Source organism: Oncorhynchus mykiss, chromosome 13, assembly GCF_057628025.1.
Source record: "Oncorhynchus mykiss isolate SJ-2025 chromosome 13, ASM5762802v1, whole genome shotgun sequence".
NCBI classification, from domain to species: domain Eukaryota; kingdom Metazoa; phylum Chordata; class Actinopteri; order Salmoniformes; family Salmonidae; genus Oncorhynchus; species Oncorhynchus mykiss.
In genome coordinates this window covers 902,115-925,000 of record NC_143034.1, presented here as the reverse complement: position 1 = coordinate 925,000, position 22,886 = coordinate 902,115, and the positions used below count along the sequence as shown (strand labels likewise).

Below are 22,886 nucleotides of genomic sequence, written 5' to 3'. Positions count from 1 at the left end.
AGCCGTGGTGCGAACTGATGGTAACATTAAAATATCACCGTTTGTTTCGTTCTGATGACGGAGCGGCTGGTTCTGTTCGTTCTGATGCTTTGATAACAACGGAATTTAACAGCGGGAACTGGGAGGAGTGTGAGTGTGAGCTCGAGCTCTCCCGTCACATGCACGTAAAGCACGCACACACAGCTCGGTGAAAATCAGCACACCGGAAAATCTGTTTGGAATACTGTGCGTCTCGCGCTCTTAACCTCTACCAGGGGAGAGGCCGCCCCGTCGCGGACAGAGGGCAGGCCGGAGAGAGAGACAGAGAGGAGGAGGAGGAGGGTTGGTATAACGGGCATCGGTTCGTCTGTCGGTCTGAGGGATTCAGACAGCGGGTAGCTGTTCTCTACTGTAGCCTTATCGCAGCCACCCAACCCCTATACATCTGCTGCTGTGGCCCGCTGACTGACTGGAGGATGAACGGAAGGGATTAACGACGAGGGAGATAGAGAGAGGGGGAAGAGGAGAGGGATAGAGAGGGGGATAGAGGAGAGGGATAGAGAGAGGATGGGTAAGGACCAGGACCTGCTTCATGCGGTGAAGACCGAGGATCTTCTGACGGCGCAGCGGCTTCTCCAGCGACCCAGGCCCGGGAAAACCAGTCAGTACCCCCTTGCTCTCTCTGACCCACACACTGGACACACACACTGGCATGCACACGCACACGCACACACACGCAGACCAAACGCATGCTTCACAACGATGTCAGGACAGTGGCGGGGTGTGTGTTTGATGTATGTGTGTATCCCGCAGGTTGGGACAAATCCGATGTGATGTCGATAAACACGCGTTTGTACATGTGTGTGATAGAGAGAGATGATGAGGGTAATGATGATGATGAGGAATATGAGGGAATTGATGATGATGATGAGGCAGATGAGGGAATTGATGATGATGAGGAGGATGATGAGGGAGATTAAATCAAATCAAATCAAATTTTATTTGCCGAACACCACAGGTATTACACCTTTAGGTATTTCACCTCACAGTGAAATGTTGAATACAACAGGTATTACACCTTACAGTGAAATGTTGAATACAACAGGTATTACACCTTACAGTGAAATGTTGAATACAACAGGTATTACACCTTACAGTGAAATGTTGAATACAACAGGTATTACACCTTACAGTGAAATGTTGAATACAACAGGTATTACACCTTACAGTGAAATGTTGAATACAACAGGTATTACACCTTACAGTGAAATGTTGAATACAACAGGTATTACACCTTACAGTGAAATGTTTACTTACAAGCCCTTAACCAACAATGCAGTTTTAAGAAAATACCTAAAAATAATATATATTTAAAACAGATAATAATTACAAATAATTACAGAGCAGCAGAAAATAACAATAGGGCTATATACAGGGTATTACGGTACAGAGTTAATGTGGAGACTATATACAGGGTATTACGGTACAGAGTTAATGTGGAGGCTATATACAGGGTATTACGGTACAGAGTCAATGTGGAGGCTATATACAGGGTATTACGGTACAGAGTCAATGTGGAGGCTATATACAGGGTATTACGGTACAGAGTCAATGTGGAGGCTATATACAGGGTATTAAGGTACAGAGTCAATGTGGAGGCTATATACAGGGTATTACGGTACAGAGTCAATGTGGAGGCTATATACAGGGTATTACGGTACAGAGTCAATGTGGAGGCTATATACAGGGTATTACGGTACAGAGTCAATGTGGAGGCTATATACAGGGTATTACGGTACAGAGTCAATGTGGAGGCTATATTCAGGGGGTACCGGTACAGAGTCAATGTGGAGGCTATATACAGGGGGTACAGAGTCAATGTGGAGGCTATATACAGGGGGTACCGGTACAGAGTCAATGTGGAGACTATATACAGGGGGTACAGAGTCAATGTGGAGGCTATATACAGGGGGTACCGGTACAGAGTCAATGTGGAGGCTATATACAGGGGGTACCAGTACAGAGTCAATGTGGAGGCTATATACAGGGGGGGGGTACCGGTACAGAGTCAATGTGGAGGCTATATACCGGGGGTACCAGTACAGAGTCAATGTGGAGGCTATATACAGGGGTTACGGTACAGAGTCAATGTGGAGGCCATATACAGGGTATTACGGTACAGAGTCAATGTGGAGGCTATATACAGGGGGTACCGGTACAGAGTCGATGTGGAGGCTATATACAGGGGGTACCGGTACAGAGTCAATGTGGAGACTATATACAGGGGTACCGGTACAGAGTATATAGCCTCCACAATAACTCTGTACCCCGTGTATTTAGCCTCCACATTGACTCTGTACCGGTACCCCCTGTATATAGTCTCCACATTGACTCTGTACCAGGTACCCCCTGCATATAGCCTCCACATTGACTCTGTACTGGTACCGCCTGTATATGGCCTCCACATTGACTCTGTACTGGTACCCCCTGTATACAGCCTCCAAATTGACTCTGTACCCCCTGTATATAGTCTCCACAATAACTCTGTACCCCCTGTATATAGCCTCCACATTGACTCTGTACCGTAATACCCTGTATATGGCCTCCACATTGACTCTGTACCGTAACCCCCTGTATATAGCCTCCACATTGACTCTGTACCGTAACCCCCTGTATATAGCCTCCACATTGACTCTGTACCGGTACCCCCTGTATATGGCCTCCACATTGACTCTGTACTGGTACCCCCTGTATATAGCCTCCACATTGACTCTGTAACCCCTGTATATAGTCTCCACATTGACCCTGTACCGTAACACCCTGTATATAGCCTCCACATTGACTCTGTACCGGTACACCCTGTACATAGCCTCCACATTGACTCTGTACCGGTACCCCCTGTATAGCCACTAGACCTAATGCTGTTATAGACCTAATGTTATTATAGACCTAATATTGTTATAGACCTAATGCTGTTATAGACCTAATATAGACCTAATGCTGTTATAGACCTAATATTGTTATAGACCTAATACTGTTATAGACCTAATTCTGTTATAGACCTAATATAGACCTAATGCTGTTATAGACCTAATATAGACCTAATGCTGTTATAGACCTAATACTGTTATAGACCTAATATAGACCTAATACTGTTATAGACCTAATATAGAGCTAATTCTGTTATAGACCTAATATAGACCTAATGCTGTTATAGACCTAATATAGACCTAATGCTGTTATAGACCTAATGCTGTTATAGACCTAATGCTGTTATAGACCTAATAATGTTATAGACCTAATACTGTTATAGACCTAATATAGACCTAATACTGTTATAGACCTAATATAGACCTAATACTGTTATAGACCTAATATAGACCTAATTCTGTTATAGACCTAATATAGACCTAATGCTGTTATAGACCTAATATAGACCTAATGCTGTTATAGACCTAATGCTGTTATAGACCTAATAATGTTATAGACCTAATACTGTTATAAACCTAATATAGACCTAATACTGTTATAGACGTAATATAGACCTAATGCTGTTATAGACCTAATGCTGTTAAAGACCTAATATTGACCTAATGCTGTTATAGACCTAATGCTGTTATAGACCTAATACTGTTATAGACCTAATACTGTTATAGACCTAATACTGTTATAGACCTAGTGCTGTTAAAGACCTAATATTGACCTAATACTGTTATAGACCTAATATAGACCTAATATTGTTATAGACCTAATATAGACCTAATATTGTTATAGACCTAATACTGTTATAGACCTAATATAGACCTAATATAGACCTAATGCTGTAATAGACCCAATATTGTTATAGACCTAATATTGTTATAGACCTAATATAGACCTAATGCTGTTATAGACCTAATATTGTTATAGACCTAATGCTGTTATAGACCTAATATAGACCTAATATTGACCTAATGCTGTTATAGACCTAATTATGTTATAGACCTAATATAGACCTAATATAGACCTAGTGCTGTTATAGACCTAATATTGACCTAATACTGTTATAGACCTAATATAGACCTAATATTGTTATAGACCTAATATAGACCTAATATTGTTATAGACCTAATACTGTTATAGACCTAATATAGACCTAATGCTGTTATAGACCTAATGCTGTTATAGACCTAATTCTGTTATAGACCTAATATAGACCTAATGCTGTTATAGACCTAATGCTGTTATTGACCTAATATTGTTATAGACCTAACGCTGTTATAGACCTAATGCTGTTATTGACCTAATATTGTCATAGACCTAATGCTGTTATAGACCTAATACTGTTATAGACCTAATATAGACCTAATGCTGTTATAGACCTAATGCTGTTATAGACCTAATGCTGTTATAGACCTATTATAGACCTAATGCTGTTATAGACCTAATGCTGTTATAGACCTAATGCTGTTATAGACCTAATACTGTTATAGACCTAATATTGACCTTATGTTGTTATAGACCTAATGCTGTTATAGACCTAATATTGACCTAATGCTGTTATAGACCTAATATAGACCTAATATAGACCTAATGTTGTTATAGACCTAATGCTGTTATAGACCTAATGCTGTTATAGACCTAATGCTGTTATAGACCTAATATTGACCTAATGCTGTTATAGACCTAATATTGACCTGATGCTGTTATAGACGTAATATAGACCTAATATAGACCTAATGCTGTTATAGACCTAATGCTGTTATAGACATAATATAGACCTAATGCTGTTATAGACCTAATATAGACCTAATTTATACCTAATGCTGTTATAGACCTAATGCTGTTATAGACCTAATATTGACCCAATGCTGTTATAGACCTAATATAGACCTAATGCTGTTATAGACCTAATGCTGTTATAGACCTAATATTGACCTAATGCTGTTATAGACCTAATATAGACCTAATATAGACCTAATGCTGTTATAGACCTAATGCTGTTATATACCTAATATAGACCTAATGCTGTTATATACCTAATATAGACCTAATATAGACCTAATGCTGTTATAGACCTAATGCTGTTATAGACCTAATATTGACCTAATGCTGTTATAGACCTAATATAGACCTAGTGTTGTTATAGACCTAATGCTGTTATAGACCTAATGCTGTTATAGACCTAATGCTGTTATAGACCTAATACTGTTATAGACCTAATGCTGTTATAGACCTAATATTGACCTACTGTTGTTATAGACCTAATATTGACCTAATGCTGTTATAGACGTAATATAGACGTAATATAGACCTAATGCTGTTATAGACCTAATGCTGTTATAGACCTAATATAGACCTAATGCTGTTATAGACCTAATATTGACCTAATGCTGTTATAGACCTAATGCTGTTATAGACCTAATGCTGTTATAGACCTAATATAGACCTAATGCTGTTATAGAACTAATATTGACCTAATGCTGTTATAGACCTAATGCTGTTATAGACCTAGTGCTGTTATAGACCTAATATTGACCTAATGCTGTTATAGACCTAATATAGACCTAATGCTGTTATAGACCTAATGCTTTTATAGACCTAATACTGTTATAGACCCAATGCTGTTATAGACCTAATATAGACCTAATGCTGTTATAGACCTAATGCTGTTATAGACCTAATATTGACCTAATGCTGTTATAGACCTAATATAGACCTAATATAGACCTAATGCTGTTATAGACCTAATGCTGTTATAGACCTAATATAGACCTAATGCTGTTATAGACCTAATATAGACCTAATATAGACCTAATGCTGTTATAGACCTAATGCTGTTATAGACCTAATATTGACCTAATGCTGTTATAGACCTAATATAGACCTAGTGCTGTTATAGACCTAATGCTGTTATAGACCTAATGCTGTTATAGACCTAATGCTGTTATAGACCTAATGCTGTTATAGACCTAATACTGTTATAGACCTAATGCTGTTATAGACCTAATATAGACCTAATATAGACCTAATGCTGTTATAGACCTAATGCTGTTATAGACCTAATATAGACCTAATGCTGTCATAGACCTAATATTGACCTAATGCTGTTATAGACCTAATGCTGTTATAGACCTAATGCTGTTATAGACCTAATATAGACATAATGCTGTTATAGAACTAATATTGACCTAATGCTGTTATAGACCTAATGCTGTTATAGACCTAGTGCTGTTATAGACCTAATATTGACCTAATGCTGTTATAGACCTAATATAGACCTAATGCTGTTATAGACCTAATACTGTTATAGACCCAATGCTGTTATAGACCTAATATAGACCTAATACTGTTATAGACCTAATGCTGTTATAGACCTAATTCTGTTATTTACCTAATGCTGTTATAGACCTAATATAGACCTAATGCTGTTATAGACCTAATACTGTTATAGACCTAATGCTGTTATAGACCTAATACTGTTATAGACCCAATGCTGTTATAGACCTAATATAGACCTAATACTGTTATAGACCTAATGCTGTTATAGACCTAATATTGACCTAATGCTGTTATAGACCTAATATAGACCTAATGCTGTTATAGACCTAATACTGTTATAGACCTAATATAGACCTAATGCTGTTATAGACCTAATACGGTTATAGACCTAATATGGACGTAATGCTGTTATATACCTAATATAGACCTAATACTGTTATAGACCTAATATTGACCTAATGCTGTTATAAACCTAATATTGTTATAGACCTAATATAGACCTAATACTGTTATAGACCTAATATTGACCTAATGCTGTTATAGACCTAATATTGACCTAATGCTGTTGTAGACCTAATGCTGTTATAGACCTAATATAGACCTAATATTGTTATAGACCTAATGCTGTTATAGACCTAATATAGACCTAATACTGTTATAGACCTAATATTGACCTAATGCTGTTATAGACCTAATATTGACCTAATGCTGTTATAGACCTAATACTGTTATAGACCTAATATAGACCTAATATTGTTATAGACCTAATGCTGTTATAGACCTAATATAGACCTAATGCTGTTATAGACCAAATATTGTTATAGACCTAATGCTGTTATAGACCTAATGCTGTTATATACCTAATATAGACCTAATGCTGTTAAAGACCTAATATTGTTATAGACCTAATATAGACCTAATGCTGTTATATACCTAATGCTGTTATAGACCTAATATAGACCTAATGCTGTTATAGACCTAATATTGTTATAGACCTAATATAGACCTAATGCTGTTATAGACCTAATATTGTTATAGACCTAATGCTGTTATAGACCTAATACTGTTATAGACCTAATATAGACCTAATATTGACCTAATGCTGTTATAGACCTAATACTGTTATAGACCTAATATAGACCTAATATAGACCTAATGCTGTAATAGACCCAATATTGTTATAGACCTAATATTGTTATAGACCTAATATAGACCTAATGCTGTTATAGACCTAATATTGTTATAGACCTAATGCTGTTATAGACCTAATATAGACCTAATATTGACCTAATGCTGTTATAGACCTAATTATGTTATAGACCTAATATAGACCTAATATAGACCTAATGCTGTTATAGACCTAATGCTGTTATAGACCTAATGCTGTTATAGACCTAATACTGTTATAGACCTAATACTGTTATAGACCTAATATAGACCTAATTCTGTTATAGACCTAATATAGACCTAATGCTGTTATAGACCTAATATATACCTAATGCTGTTATAGACCTAATACTGTTATAGACCTAATACTGTTATAGACCTAATGCTGTTATAGACTTAATATACCCTAATGCTGTTATAGACCTAATGCTGTTATAGACCTAATGCTGTTATAGACCTAATACTTTTATAGACCTAATATAGACCTAATGCTGTTATAGACCTAATACTGTTATAGACCTAATATAAACCTAATGCTGTTATAGACCTAATTCTGTTGTAGACCTAATATAGACCTAATATTGACCTAATGCTGTTATAGACCTAATTATGTTATAGACCTAATATAGACCTAATATAGACCTAATGCTGTTATAGACCTAATACTGTTATAGACCTAATACTGTTATAGACCTAATGCTGTTATAGACCTAATGCTGTTATAGACCTAATATTGTTATAGACCTAATATTGTTATAGACCTAATATAGACCTAATTCTATTATAGACCTAATATTGTTATAGACCTAATGCTGTTATAGACCTAATATAGACCTAATATTGACCTAATGCTGTTATAGACCTAATGCTGTTATAGACCTAATACTGTTATAGACCTAATACTGTTATAGACCTAATATAGACCTAATTCTTCTATAGACCTAATATAGACCTAATGCTGTTATAGACCTAATATAGACCTAATGCTGTTATAGACCTAATACTGTTATAAACCTAATACTGTTATAGACCTAATGCTGTTATAGACCTAATGCTGTTATAGACCTAATGCTGTTATAGACCTAATACTTTTATAGACCTAATATAGACCTAATGCTGTTATAGACCTAATACTGTTATAGACCTAATATAGACCTAATGCTGTTATAGACCTAATTCTGTTATAGACCTAATATAGACCTAATATTGACCTAATGCTGTTATAGACCTAATTATGTTATAGACCTAATATAGACCTGATATTGACCTAATGCTGTTATAGACCTAATACTGTTATAGACCTAATGCTGTTATAGACCTAATGCTGTTATAGACCTAATGCTGTTATAGACCTAATACTGTTATAGACCTAATGCTGTTATAGACCTGATATAGACCTAATGCTGTTATAGACCTAATATAGACCTAATGCTGTTGTAGACCTAATATAGACCTAATATAGACCTAATGCTGTTATAGACCTAATGCTGCTATAGACCTAATGCTGCTATAAACCTAATATTGTTATAGACCTAATGCTGTCATAGACCTAATGTTGTTATAGACCTAATATAGACCTAATGCTGTTATAGACCTAATGCTGTTATAGACCTAATATTGTTATAGACCTAATGCTGTTATAGACCTAATGCTGTTATAGACCTAATATTGTTATAGACCTAATACTGTTATAGACCTAATACTGTTATAGACCTAATATAGACCTAATGCTGTTATAGACCTAATATAGATCTAATGCTGTTATAGACCTAATGCTGTTATAGACCTAATACTCTTATAGACCTAATATTGTTATAGACCTAATGCTGTTATAGACCTAATGCTGTTATAGACCTAATATTGTTATAGACCTAATACTGTTATAGACCTAATACTGTTATAGACCTAATATAGACCTAATGCTGTTATAGACCTAATGCTGTTATAGACCTAATATTGTTATAGACCTAATACTGTTATAGACCTAATACTGTTATAGACCTAATATAGACCTAATACTCTTATAGACCTAATATAGACCTAATGCTGTTATAGACCTAATGCTGTTATAGACCTAGTGCTGTTATAGACCTAATGCTGTTATAGACCTAATGCTGTTATAGACCTAATGCTGTTATAGACCTAATATTGTTATAGACCTAATACTGTTATAGACCTAATACTGTTATAGACCTAATATAGACCTAATGCTGTTATATACCTAATATAGACCTAATATAGACCTAATACTCTTATAGACCTAATATTGTTATAGACCTAATATAGACCTAATGCTGTTATAGACCTAATATAGACCTAATGCTGTTATAGACCTAATGCTGTTATAGACCTAATGCTGTTATAGACCTAATATAGACCTAATACTGTTATTGACCTAATGCTGTTATAGACCTAATACGCTTATAGACCTAATATTGTTATAGACCTAATATAGACCTAATGCTGTTATAGACCTAATGCTGTTATAGACCTAATGCTGTTATAGACCTAATACTCTTATAGACCTAATATTGTTATAGACCTAATGCTGTTATAGACCTAATACTGTTATAGACCTAATATAGACCTAATATTGTTATAGACCTAATATAGACCTAATATTGTTATAGACCTAATATAGACCTAATGCTGTTATAGACCTAATATAGACCTAATATTGTTATAGACCTAATATAGACCATAATCGCTTGCCTACTGGCGAGACTAGATATACTACAGCCTGTGTATGTGACATGCTGTGTGTGTGAGAGAGAGATACATGGTGTGTGTGTGTGTGTGTGTGTGTGAGAGGGACATGGTGTGTTCTACAGTAGGACTACTACTGCTCTCGGGGACGAGAGTTATTGGTGTGTGTGTGTGAGAGACATGGTGTGTGTGTGAGAGAGATACGTGGTGTGTGTGAAAGAGAGGGACATGGTGTGTGTGTGTGAGAGAGAGACGTGGTGTGTGTGTGTGTGTGAGAGGGACATGGTGTGTGTGTGTGAGAGAGACTTGGTGTGTGTGTGAGAGACGTGGTGTGTGTGAGAGAGAGACGTGGTGTGTGTGTGTGTGAGAGACATGGTGTGTGTGAGAGAGGGACATGGTGTGTGTGTGTGTGTGTGTGTGTGTGTGTGTGTGTGTGTGTGTGAGAGAGAGAGAGACATGGTGTGTTCTACAGTAGAACTACTACTGCTCTCGGGGACGAGGGTTATTGGTGTGTGTGTGTGTGTGTGAGAGAGGGACATGGTGTGTGTGTGTGTGTGTGAGAGAGAGAGGGACATGGTGTGTGTGTGTGAGGGACATGGTGTGTGTGTGTGTGTGTGAAAGAGGGACATGGTGTGTGTGTGTGAAGGACATGGTGTGTGTGTGTGTGTGTGTGTGTGAGAGGGACATGGTGTGTGTGTGTGTGAGAGAGAGAGACATGGTGTGTGTGTGTGTGTGTGTGTGTGTGTGTGTGTGTGTGTGTGTGTGTGTGTGTGTGTGTGTGTGTGTGTGTGTGTGTGTGTGTGTGTGAGAGGGACATGGTGTGTGTGTGTGTGAGAGAGAGACGGCGTGTGTTCTACAGTAGGACTACTACTGCTCTCGGGGACGAGAGTTATTGGTGTGTAAAGACGGCAGATGTTGTTGGTGTGTGTGCAACCTGGACTCAGGGGTATACGTAACATTGTAAAGTATATCCGGGACACCCCAATTACGAAGGTATGTATTAATTTGTGGATGTGACTATCGCTAATGTTAGCTTTGTGGCAAACGTTAGCTAGGCTAGGGGTTAAGGTTGTTTTTTTAACCTTTATTTAACTAGGCAAGCCAGTTAAGAGCAAATTCTTATTTTCAATGACGGCCTAGGAACAGTGGGTTAACTGCTTTCTTCAGGGGCAGAACGACAGATTTGTACCTTGTCAGCTCGGGGATTTGAATTTGCAACCTTTCGGTTACTAGTCCAACGCTCGAACCACTAGGCTACCTGCTGGTTAACCCAATGTTAGCTAACATGCTAAGTAGTTTTAAACACTCAACCGTTGGGTTGCAAGACGTTGGATTGCTGCGCCTTCCCATCCACCCCGACAAACCAACTGAAGTAACCTTCTATCTTATGTAACCGTACCAACTAGGGTTACCGAGAGTAACATATCAATCTAACCATGAAAGTACTGGATTTACGTGTATTATGTTACGTCTAGTCTATGAGACCAGGCTGCTCTCTCTGTGTCTGTGTGTGTGTGTGTCTCTCTCTCTGTGTCTCTCTCTCTCTCTCTCTGTGTGTGTGTGTGTGTGTGTGTGACGTGGTATCAGCAGGGACTTAAGGTGATAATTAGATTTCAATTAGAACTTCTGAGCTTCTCTCCTCCCTTCGTCTCTCTCTCTTTCTCTTTCTTTCTCTCTCTCTCTTTCTCTCTATTTCTCTCTTTCTCTCTCTCTCTCTCTCTCTCTCTCTTTCTCTCTCTCTCTCTCTCTCTCTCTCTCTCTCTCTCTCGCTCTCTCTCTCTTACTCTCTCTGTCTCTCTGTCTCTCTCTGTCTCTCTCTCTTCCCCTCTAATTTCTCTCACTCTGTAACTGTGCCTCTGTTGCTCTCTCTATTCAATTCAAGGGGCTTTATTGGCTCGGGAAACATGTGTTTACATTGCCTAAGCAAGTGAAGTAGATACTAAACAAAAGTGAAATAAACAATAAAAATGAACAGTAAACATTACACATACAGAAGTTTCAAAACAATAAAGACATTACAAATGTCATATTATGTCTATATACAGTGTTGTAAAGATGTGCAAATAGTACAAAAGGGAAAATAAATAAACATAAATATGGGTTGTATTTACAATGGTGTTTGTTCTTCACTGGTTGCCCTTTTCTTGTGGCAGCAGGTCACACATCTTGCTGCTTTGATGGCAGACAGTTGTATTTCACCCAGTAGATATGGGAGTTTATCAAAATTGGATTTGTTTTGGAATTCTTTGTGGGTCTGTGTAATCTGAGGGAAATATGTTTGTCTCTAATATGGTCATACATTTGGAAGTCTCTCTCTCTCTCTTCCTCTCCTCCCCTCTAATTCAATAATAATTTGTTCTTAACTGACTTGCCTAGTTAAATAAAGGTAAAAAATAAATCATCTCTCTCTTTCGTTCTCTCTCTCTCTCCCCCCACCCACCCGTTCTCTCTCTCTCTCTCTCTCTGTTCCTCTCCTCCCATCTAATTTCATGTCTCTGGGTGTTGATGTGTGCTCTGTGAGAGCATCATCACAGCTTCTGGTTGTCTGCAACAGAACAGACGCAACATGCAGTCAGACTCTTCCCAAACCTGACTGCTAGCGCTATAGGGGTTTAGGGTTAGTAGCTAGCTGGCTAGCTGCTTAGGGTTAGTAGCTAGCTGGCTAGCTACTTAGAGTTTAGGGTTAGTAGCTAACTGGCTAGCTGCTTAGGGTTAGTAGCTAACTGGCTAGCTGGTTAGGGTTTGTAGCTAGCTGGCTAGCTGCTTAGGGTTTAGGGTTAGTAGCTAGCTGGCTAGCTGCTTAGGGTTTAGGGTTAGTAGCTAGCTGGCTAGCTGCTTAGGGTCAGTAGCTAGCTGGCTAGCTGCTTAGGGTTTAGGGTTAGTAGCTAACTGGCTAGCTGCTTAGGGTTAGTAGCTAGCTGGCTAGCTGCTTAGGGTTAGTAGCTAGCTGGCCAGCTGGTTAGGGTTAGTAGCTAGCTGGCCAGCTGGTTAGGGTTAGTAGCTAGCTGGTTGGGTTAGTAGCTATCGGGCTAGCTGGTTAGGGTTTAGGGTTATTAGCTAGCTGGCTAACTGGTTAGGGTTAGTAGCTAGCTGGCTAACTGGTTAGGGTTAGTAGCTAACTGGCTAGCTGGTTAGGGTTAGTAGCTAGCTGGTTATTGTTAGTAGCTAGTAGCAGACTCCTCCCGAACCTGACTGCTAGCGCTATAGGGGTTTAGGGTTAGTAGCTATCTGGCTAGCTGGTTAGGGTTTAGGGTTAGTAGCTAGTTGGCTAACTGGTTAGGGTTAGTAGCTAGCTGGCTAGCTGCTTAGGGTTAGTAGCTAGCTGGTTAGGGTTTAGGGTTAGTAGCTAACTGGCTAGCTGGTTAGGGTTAGTAGCTAGCTGGCTAGCTGGTTAGGGTTTAGGGTTAGTAGCTAGCTGGCCAGCTGGTTAGCATTAGTAGTTAGCTGGTTAGGGTTAGTAGCTATCTGGCTAGCTGGTTAGGGTTTAGGGTTAGTAGCTAGCTGGCCAACTGGTTAGGGTTAGTAGCTAGCTGGCTAACTGGTTAGGGTTAGTAGCTAACTGGCTAGCTGGTTAGGGTTTAGGGTTAGTAGCTAGCTGGCCAACTGGTTAGGGTTAGTAGCTAGCTGGCTAACTGGTTAGGGTTAGTAGCTAGCTGGCTAACTAGTTAGGGTTAGTAGCTAACTGGCTAGCTGGTTAGGGTTAGTAGCTAGCTGGCTAGCTGGTTATTGGTAGTAGCTAGCTGGTTTGGGTTAGTTTCTATCTGGTTAGATGGTTAGGGTTTTGGGTTAGTAGCTAGCTGGCTAGCTGGTTAGGGTTTAGGGTTAGTAGCTAGCTGGTTAGGGTTTAGGGTTAGTGGCTAGCTGGTTAGCTGGTTAGGGTTTTGGGTTAGTAGCTAGCTGGTTAGGGTTTAGGGTTAAGGTTAGTTTGCTCTCTACACCACTCGTCTCCTGTCCTCATCTCCTGTTCTCTCCACACCACTCCTCTCCTGTCCTCTCTACACCACTCCTCTCCTGTCCTCTCTACACCACTCCTCTCCTGCCCTCCTCTTCTGTCCTCTCTACACCACTCCTCTCCTGCCCTCTCTACACCACTCCTCTCCTGTCCTCCTCTCCTGTCCTCTCTACACCACTCCTCTCCTCCTCTCCTGTCCTCTCTACAACACTCCTCTTCTGTCTTCCTCTCCTGCCTTCTCTACACCACTCCTCTCCTGTCCTCTCTACACCACTCCTCTCCTGTCCTCCTCTCCTGTCCTCTCTACACCACTCCTCTCCTGTCCTCCTCTCCTGTCCTCTCTACACCACTCCTCTCCTGTCCTCTCCTCCTCCTCTCCTGTCCTCTCTATACCACTCCTCTCCTGCCCTCCTCTCCTGTCCTCTCTACACCACTCCTCTCCTGTCCTCCTCTCCTGTCCTCTCTACACCTCTCCTGTCCTCTCTAGACCACTCCTCTCCTGTCCTCTCTACACCACTCCTCTCCTGTCCTCCTCTCCTGTCCTCTCTACACAACTCCTCTCCTGTCCTCTCTACACCACTCCTCTCCTGTCCTCTCTACACCATTCCTCTCCTCCTCCTATCCTGTCCTCTCTACACCACTCCTCTCCTGTCCTCCTCTCCTGTCCTCCTCTCCTGTCCTTCTCTCCTGTCCTCTCTACACCACTCCTCTCCTGTCCTGCTCTCCTTCCTTCTCTACACCACTCATCTCCTGTCCTCTCTACACCACTCCTCTCCTGTCCCCCTCTCCTGTCCTCTCTACACCACTCCTTTCCTGTCCTCTCTACACCACTCCTCTCCTGTCCTCTCTACACCACTCCTCTCCTGTCCTCTCTACACCTCTCATGTCCTCTCTACACCACTCCTCTCCTGTCCTCTTCACACCACTCCTCTCCTGTCCTCTCCAACACACTCCTCTCCTGTCCTCCTCTCCTGTCCTCTGTACACCACTCTTCTCCTGTACTCCTCTCCTGTCCTCTCTACACCACTCCTCTCCTGTCCTCTCTACACCACTCCTCTCCTGCCCTCCTCTCCTGCCTTCTCTACACCACTCCTCTCCTGTCCTCTCTACACCACTCCTCTCCTGTCTTCTCTACACCACTCCTCTCCTGCCCTCCTCTCCTGCCTTCTCTACACCACTCCTCTCCTGTCCTCTCTACACCACTCCTCTCCTGTCCTCTCTACACCACTCCTCTCCTGTCCTCTCTACACCACTCCTCTCCTGTCCTCTCTACCCCACTCCTCTCCTGTCCTCCTCTCCTGTCCTCTCTACACCACTCCTCTCATGTCCTCTCTACACCACTCCTCTCCTGCCCTCCTCTCCTGTCCTCTCTACACCACTCCTCTCCTGTCCTCTCTTCACCACTCCTCTCCCTTCCTCTCCTCCTCCTCTCCTCTGCTCTAGGTCTATGAGATAGGCCATAACAGTACTATGGACATTCCAGCCAGTTTCTCCTCAAACGCCAGGAAATATCAGTTCTGTCTTTCACACCACTAAGCACATACATAGAGAGTACGGGAGGGAGGGAGACAGAGGGAGGGAGAGGGATGAAAACAGAGGGAGACAGAGGGAGGGAGAGAGAGACATGTGGTGATGGTCAGAAGTGTGTGTGTGTGTGTGTGTGTGTGTGTGTGTGTGTGTGTGTGTGTTTTCCTGCAGAGGAACCTGTATGGGGTGTTTAATAATTCAGAGAAAAATCTGGTGCCACACACACACCTACACACACACACCTACACACACACCTACACACACACCTACACACACACACAGACACCTACACCTACACCTACACACACACCTACACACACACCTACACACACCTACACACAGGTCTATAGTGTGGCTGGGGACATTTAGCCTCTAACATCAGGGTGTCCGATTGGTTGAGCAGCAAGAAGTAGTGGGCGGTGCTCAGAGAGGTAGGGTAGAGAGAGAGAGAACCCTAACCCTATTAGAGAGAGAGAGACCCCTAACCCTAGTAGAGAGAGAACCCTAACCCTAGTAGAGAGATAACCCTAATCCTAGTAGGGAGAGAACCCTAATCATAGTAGAGAGAGAACCCTAACCCTATTAGAGAGAAAGAGAACCCTAACCCTAGTAGAGAGATAACCCTCATCCTAGTAGGGAGAGAACCCTAATCATAGTAGAGAGAGAACCCTAACCCTATTAGAGAGAAAGAGAACCCTAACACTAGTAGAGAGAGAACCCTAATCATAGTAGAGAGAGAACCCTAATCCTAGTAGAGAGACAACCCTAACCCTAGTAGTGAGAGAACCCTAACTCTAGTAGAGAGAGAACCCTAACCCTAGTATAGAGAGAGAACCCTAACCCTAGTAGAGAGAGAGAACCCTAATCCTAGTAGAGAGAGAGAACCCTAACCCTTATAGAGAGAGAACCCTAACCCTAGTAGAGAGAGAGAACCCTAACCCTATTATAGAGAGAACCCTAACCCTAGTAGAGCGAGAGAACCCTAACTCTAGTAGAGAGAGAGAACCCTAACACTAGTAGAGAGAGAACCCTAACCCTAGTATAGAGAGAGAACCCTAACCCTAGTAGAGAGAGAGAACCCTAATCCTAGTAGAGAGAGAGAAACCTAACTCTAGTAGAGAGAGAACCCTAACCCTAGTATAGAGAGAGAACCCTAACCCTAGTAGAGAGAGAGAACCCTAATCCTAGTAGAGAGAGAGAACCCTAACCCTTATAGAGAGAGAACCCTAACCCTAGTAGAGAGAGAGAACCCTAACCCTATTATAGAGAGAACCCTAACCCTAGTAGAGCGAGAGAACCCTAACCCTAGTAGAGAGAGAGAACCCTAACCCTCGTAGAGAGAGAACCCTAACCCTAGTAGAGAGAGAGAACCCTAACCCTAGTAGAGAGAGAACCCTAACCCTAGTAGAGATAGAGAACCCTAACTCTAGTAGAGAGAGAGAACCCTAACCCTAGTAGAGAGAGAACCCTAACCCTAGTAGAGAGAGAGAACCCTAACTCTAGTAGAGAGATAACCCTAACCCTAGTAGAGAGAGAGAACCCTAACCCTAGTAGAGAGAGAACCCTAACCCTAGTAGAGAGAGAGAACCCTAACTCTAGTAGAGAGAGAGAACCCTAACCCTAGTAGAGAGAGAACCCTAACCCTAGTAGAGAGAGAGAACCCTAACCCTAGTAGAGAGAGAACCCTAACCCTAGTAGAGAGAGAACCCTAACCCTAGTAGAGAGAGAACCCTAACCCTAGTAGAGAGAGAGAACCCTAACCCTAGTAGAGAGAGAGAACCCTAACCCTAACCCTAATCATCCGGGTGTTTTTAACCCTGTTAGAGAGTGAGGGAGAGGAATCATCCGGGTGTTTTTAACCCTGTTAGAGAGTGAGAGAGAGGAATCATCCGGGTGTTTTTAACCCTGTTAGAGAGTGAGGGAGAGGAATCATCCGGGTGTTTTTAACTCTGTTAGAGAGTGAGGGAGAGGAATCATCCAGGTGTTTTTAACCCTGTTAGAGAGTGAGGGAGAGGAATCATCCGGGTGTTTTTAACCCTGTTAGAGAGTGAGGGAGAGGAATCATCCGGGTGTTTTTAACTCTGTTAGAGAGTGAGGGAGAGGAATCATCCGGGTGTTTTTAACCCGGATGTATGTGTGTAGATAGGGGACAGTGATACAGTATGTATGTAGATAGAGGACAGTGATACAGTATGTATGTAGATAGGGGACAGTGATACAGTATGTATGTAGATAGGGGACAGTGATACAGTATGTATGTAGATAGGGGACAGTGATACAGTATGTATATAGATAGGGGACAGTGATACAGTATGTATGTAGATAGGGGACAGTGATACAGTATGTATGTAGATAGGGGACAGTGATACAGTATGTGTGTAGATAGGGGACAGTGATACAGTATGTATGTAGATAGGGGACAGTGATACAGTATGTATGTAGATAGGGGACAGTGATACAGTATGTATGTAGATAGGGGACAGTGATACAGTATGTATGTAGATAGGGGACAGTGATACAGTATGTATGTAGATAGGGGACAGTGATACAGTGTGTATGTAGATAGGGGACAGTGATACAGTATGTAGATAGGGGACAGTGATACAGTGTGTATGTAGATAGGGGACAGTGATACAGTATGTAGATAGGGGACAGTGATACAGTATATATGTAGATAGGGGACAGTGATACAGTATGTATGTAGATAGGGGACAGTGATACAGTATGTGTGTAGATAGGGGACAGTGATACAGTATGTATGTAGATAGGGGACAGTGATACAGTATGTAGATAGGGGACAGTGATACAGTATATATGTAGATAGGGGACAGTGATACAGTATGTGTGTAGATAGGGGACAGTGATACAGTATGTATGTAGATAGGGGACAGTGATACAGTATGTGTGTAGATAGGGGACAGTGATACAGTATGTAGATAGGGGACAGTGATACAGTATGTAGATAGGGGACAGTGATACAATATGTATGTAGATAGGGGACAGTGATACAGTATGTATGTAGATAGGGGACAGTGATACAGTATGTATGTAGATAGGGGACAGTGATACAGTATGTATGTAGATAGGGGACAGTGATACAGTATGTGTGTAGATAGGGGACAGTGATACAGTATGTATGTAGATAGGGGACAGTGATACAGTATGTAGATAGGGGACAGTGATACAGTATGTATGTAGATAGGGGACAGTGATACAGTATGTATGTAGATAGGGGACAGTGATACAGTATATATGTAGATAGGGGACAGTGATACAGTATGTGTGTAGATAGGGGACAGTGATACAGTATGTATGTAGATAGGGGACAGTGATACAGTGATACAGTATGTATGTAGATAGGGGACAGTGATACAGTGATACAGTATGTATGTAGATAGGGGACAGTGATACAGTATGTATGTAGATAGGGGACAGTGATACAGTATGTGTGTAGATAGGGGACAGTGATACAGTATGTATGTAGATAGGGGACAGTGATACAGTATGTATGTAGATAGGGGACAGTATGTGTGTAGATAGGGGACAGTGATACAGTATGTGTGTAGATAGGGGACAGTGGTACAGTATGTGTGTAGATAGGGGACAGTGATACAGTATGTATGTAGATAGGGGACAGTGATACAGTATGTAGATAGATAGGGGACAGTGATACAGTATGTCGATAGATAGGGGACAGTGATACAGTATGTATGTAGATAGGGGACAGTGATACAGTATGTATGTAGATAGGGGACAGTGATACAGTATGTGTGTAGATAGGGGACAGTGATACAGTATGTATATAGATAGGGGACAGTGATACAGTATGTAGATAGATAGGGGACAGTGATACAGTATGTAGATAGATAGGGGACAGTGATACAGTATGTATGTAGATAGGGGACAGTGATACAGTATGTATGTAGATAGGGGACAGTGATACAGTATGTATGTAGATAGGGGACAGTGGTACAGTATGTGTGTAGATAGGGGACAGTGATACAGTATGTATGTAGATAGGGGACAGTGATACAGTATGTATGTAGATAGGGGACAGTGATACAGTATGTATGTAGATAGGGGACAGTGATACAGTATGTAGATAGGGGACAGTGATACAGTATGTATATAGATAGGGGACAGTGATACAGTATGTATGTAGATAGGGGACAGTGATACAGTATGTGTGTAGATAGGGGACAGTGATACAGTATGTGTGTAGATAGGGGACAGTGATACAGTATGTAGATAGATAGGGGACAGTGATACAGTATGTATGTAGATAGGGGTCAGTGATACAGTATGTATGTAGATAGGGGACAGTGATACAGTATGTATGTAGATAGGGGACAGTGATACAGTATGTATGTAGATAGGGGACAGTGATACAGTATGTATGTAGATAGGGGACAGTGATACAGTGATACAGTATGTGTGTAGATAGGGGACAGTGATACAGTATGTAGATAGGGGACAGTGATACAGTATGTAGATAGGGGACAGTGATACAGTATGTATGTAGATAGGGGACAGTGATACAGTATGTGTGTACATAGGGGACAGTGATACAGTATGTGTGTAGATAGGGGACAGTGATACAGTATGTAGATAGGGGACAGTGATACAGTATGTATGTAGATAGGGGACAGTGATACAGTATGTGTGTAGATAGGGGACAGTGATACAGTATGTATGTAGATAGGGGACAGTGATACAGTATGTATGTAGATAGGGGACAGTGATACAGTATGTGTGTAGATAGGGGACAGTGATACAGTATGTAGATAGGGGACAGTGATACAGTATGTAGATAGATAGGGGACAGTGATACAGTATGTATGTAGATAGGGGACAGTGATACAGTATGTGTGTAGATAGGGGACAGTGATACAGTATGTATGTAGATAGGGGACAGTGATACAGTATATATGTAGATAGGGGACAGTGATACAGTATGTGTGTAGATAGGGGACAGTGGTACAGTATGTGTGTAGATAGGGGACAGTGATACAGTATGTATGTAGATAGGGGACAGTGATACAGTATGTAGATAGATAGGGGACAGTGATACAGTATGTAGATAGATAGGGGACAGTGATACAGTATGTATGTAGATAGGGGACAGTGATACAGTATGTGTGTAGATAGGGGACAGTGATACAGTATGTAGATAGGGGACAGTGATACAGTATGTATGTAGATAGGGGACAGTGATACAGTATGTGTGTAGATAGGGGACAGTGATACAGTATGTATGTAGATAGGGGACAGAGATACAGTATGTATGTAGATAGGGGACAGTGATACAGTATGTGTGTAGATAGGGGACAGTGATACAGTATGTATGTAGATAGGGGACAGTGATACAGTATGTATGTAGATAGGGGACAGTATGTGTGTAGATAGGGGACAGTGATACAGTATGTGTGTAGATAGGGGACAGTGGTACAGTATGTGTGTAGATAGGGGACAGTGATACAGTATGTATGTCGATAGGGGACAGTGATACAGTATGTATGTAGATAGGGGACAGTGATACAGTATGTGTGTAGATAGGGGACAGTGATACAGTATGTATGTAGATAGGGGACAGTGATACAGTCTGTGTGTAGATAGGGGACAGTGATACAGTATGTATGTAGATAGGGGACAGTGATACAGTATGTATGTAGATAGGGGACAGTGATACAGTCTGTGTGTAGATAGGGGACAGTGATACAGTATGTAGATAGATAGGGGACAGTGATACAGTATGTATGTAGATATGGGACAGTGATACAGTATGTATGTAGATAGGGGACAGTGATACAGTATGTAGATAGGGGACAGTGATACAGTATGTAGATAGGGGACAGTGATACAGTATGTATGTAGATAGGGGACAGTGATACAGTATGTGTGTAGATAGGGGACAGTGATACAGTATGTGTGTAGATAGGGGACAGTGATTCAGTATGTGTGTAGATAGGGGACAGTGATACAGTATGTATGTAGATAGGGGACAGTGATACAGTATGTATATAGATAGGGGACAGTGATACAGTATGTATGTAGATAGGGGACAGTGATACAGTATGTGTGTAGATAGGGGACAGTGATACAGTATGTATGTAGATAGGGGACAGTGATACAGTGTGTAGATAGGGGACAGTGATACAGTATGTGTGTAGATAGGGGACAGTGATACAGTATGTATGTAGATAGGGGACAGTGATACAGTATGTATGTAGATAGGGGACAGTGATACAGTATGTAGATAGGGGACAGTGATACAGTGATACAGTATGTATGTAGATAGGGGACAGTGAGGAGGACAGGGGATGTTCCTGGGTGGACAGGGGGAGGACAGGGGGTGTTTCTGGGTGGACAGGGGGAGGACAGGGGGTGTTCCTGGGTTGACAGGGGGAGGACAGGGGTTGTTCCTTGTTGGACAGGGGGAGGACAGGGGTGTTCCTGGGTGGACAGGGGGAGGACAGGGGGTGTTCCTGGGTTGACAGGGGGAGGACAGGGGTTGTTCCTTGTTGGACAGAGGGAGGACAGGGGGTGTTCCTTGTTGGACAGGGGGAGGACAGGGGGTGTTCCTTGTTGGACAGGGGGAGGCCAGGGGGTGTTCCTGGGAGGACAGGGGGTGTTCCTGGGTGGACAGGGGGAGGACAGGGGGTGTTCCTTGTTGGACAGGGGGAGGACAGGGGGTGTTCCTGGGTGGACAGGGGGAGGACAGGGGGTGTTCCTGGGAGGACAGGGGGTGTTCCTGAGTGGACAGGGGGAGGACAGGGGGTGTTCCTGGGTGGACAGAGGGAGGACAGGGGGTGTTCCTTGTTGGACAGGGGGAGGACAGGGGGTGTTCCTTGTTGGACAGGGGGAGGACAGGTGGTGTTCCTGGGAGGACAGGGGGTGTTCCTGGGTGGACAGGGGGAGGACAGGGGATGTTCCTTGTTGGACAGGGGGTGTTCCTGGGTGGACAGGGGGAGGACAGGGGATGTTCCTTGGTGGACAGGGGTGTTCCTGGGTGGACAGGGGGTGTTCCTGAGTGGACAGGGGGTGTTCCTGGGTGGACAGGGGGAGGACAGGGGTTGTTCCTTGTTGGACAGAGGGAGGACAGGGGGTATTCCTTGTTGGACAGGGGGAGGACAGGGGGTGTTCCTTGTTGGACAGGGGGAGGACAGGGGGTGTTCCTGGGAGGACAGGGGGTGTTCCTGGGTGGACAGGGGGAGGACAGGGGATGTTCCTTGTTGGACAGGGGGTGTTCCTGGGTGGACAGGGGGAGGACAGGGGATGTTCCTTGGTGGACAGG

The 22,886-nt window shown here is 42.1% G+C and overlaps 1 protein-coding gene across 3 annotated transcripts in view; it reads left to right on the top strand.

Annotated features, from left to right (window-relative positions):
- Positions 1-22,886, top strand: part of LOC118948700 (caskin-1) — a 130,257-nt gene that overhangs the window by 188 nt on the left and 107,183 nt on the right. For all 3 annotated transcript variants that reach the window (XM_090194636.1, XM_090194635.1, XM_090194637.1), the window contains exon 1: positions 1-640. This exon is cut by the window's left edge and continues 188 nt beyond it. In XM_090194636.1, coding sequence (XP_090050762.1) covers positions 547-640 — 94 coding nt within the window. In that variant the 5' untranslated portion in view covers positions 1-546. The remainder of the gene's footprint in view (positions 641-22,886) is intronic.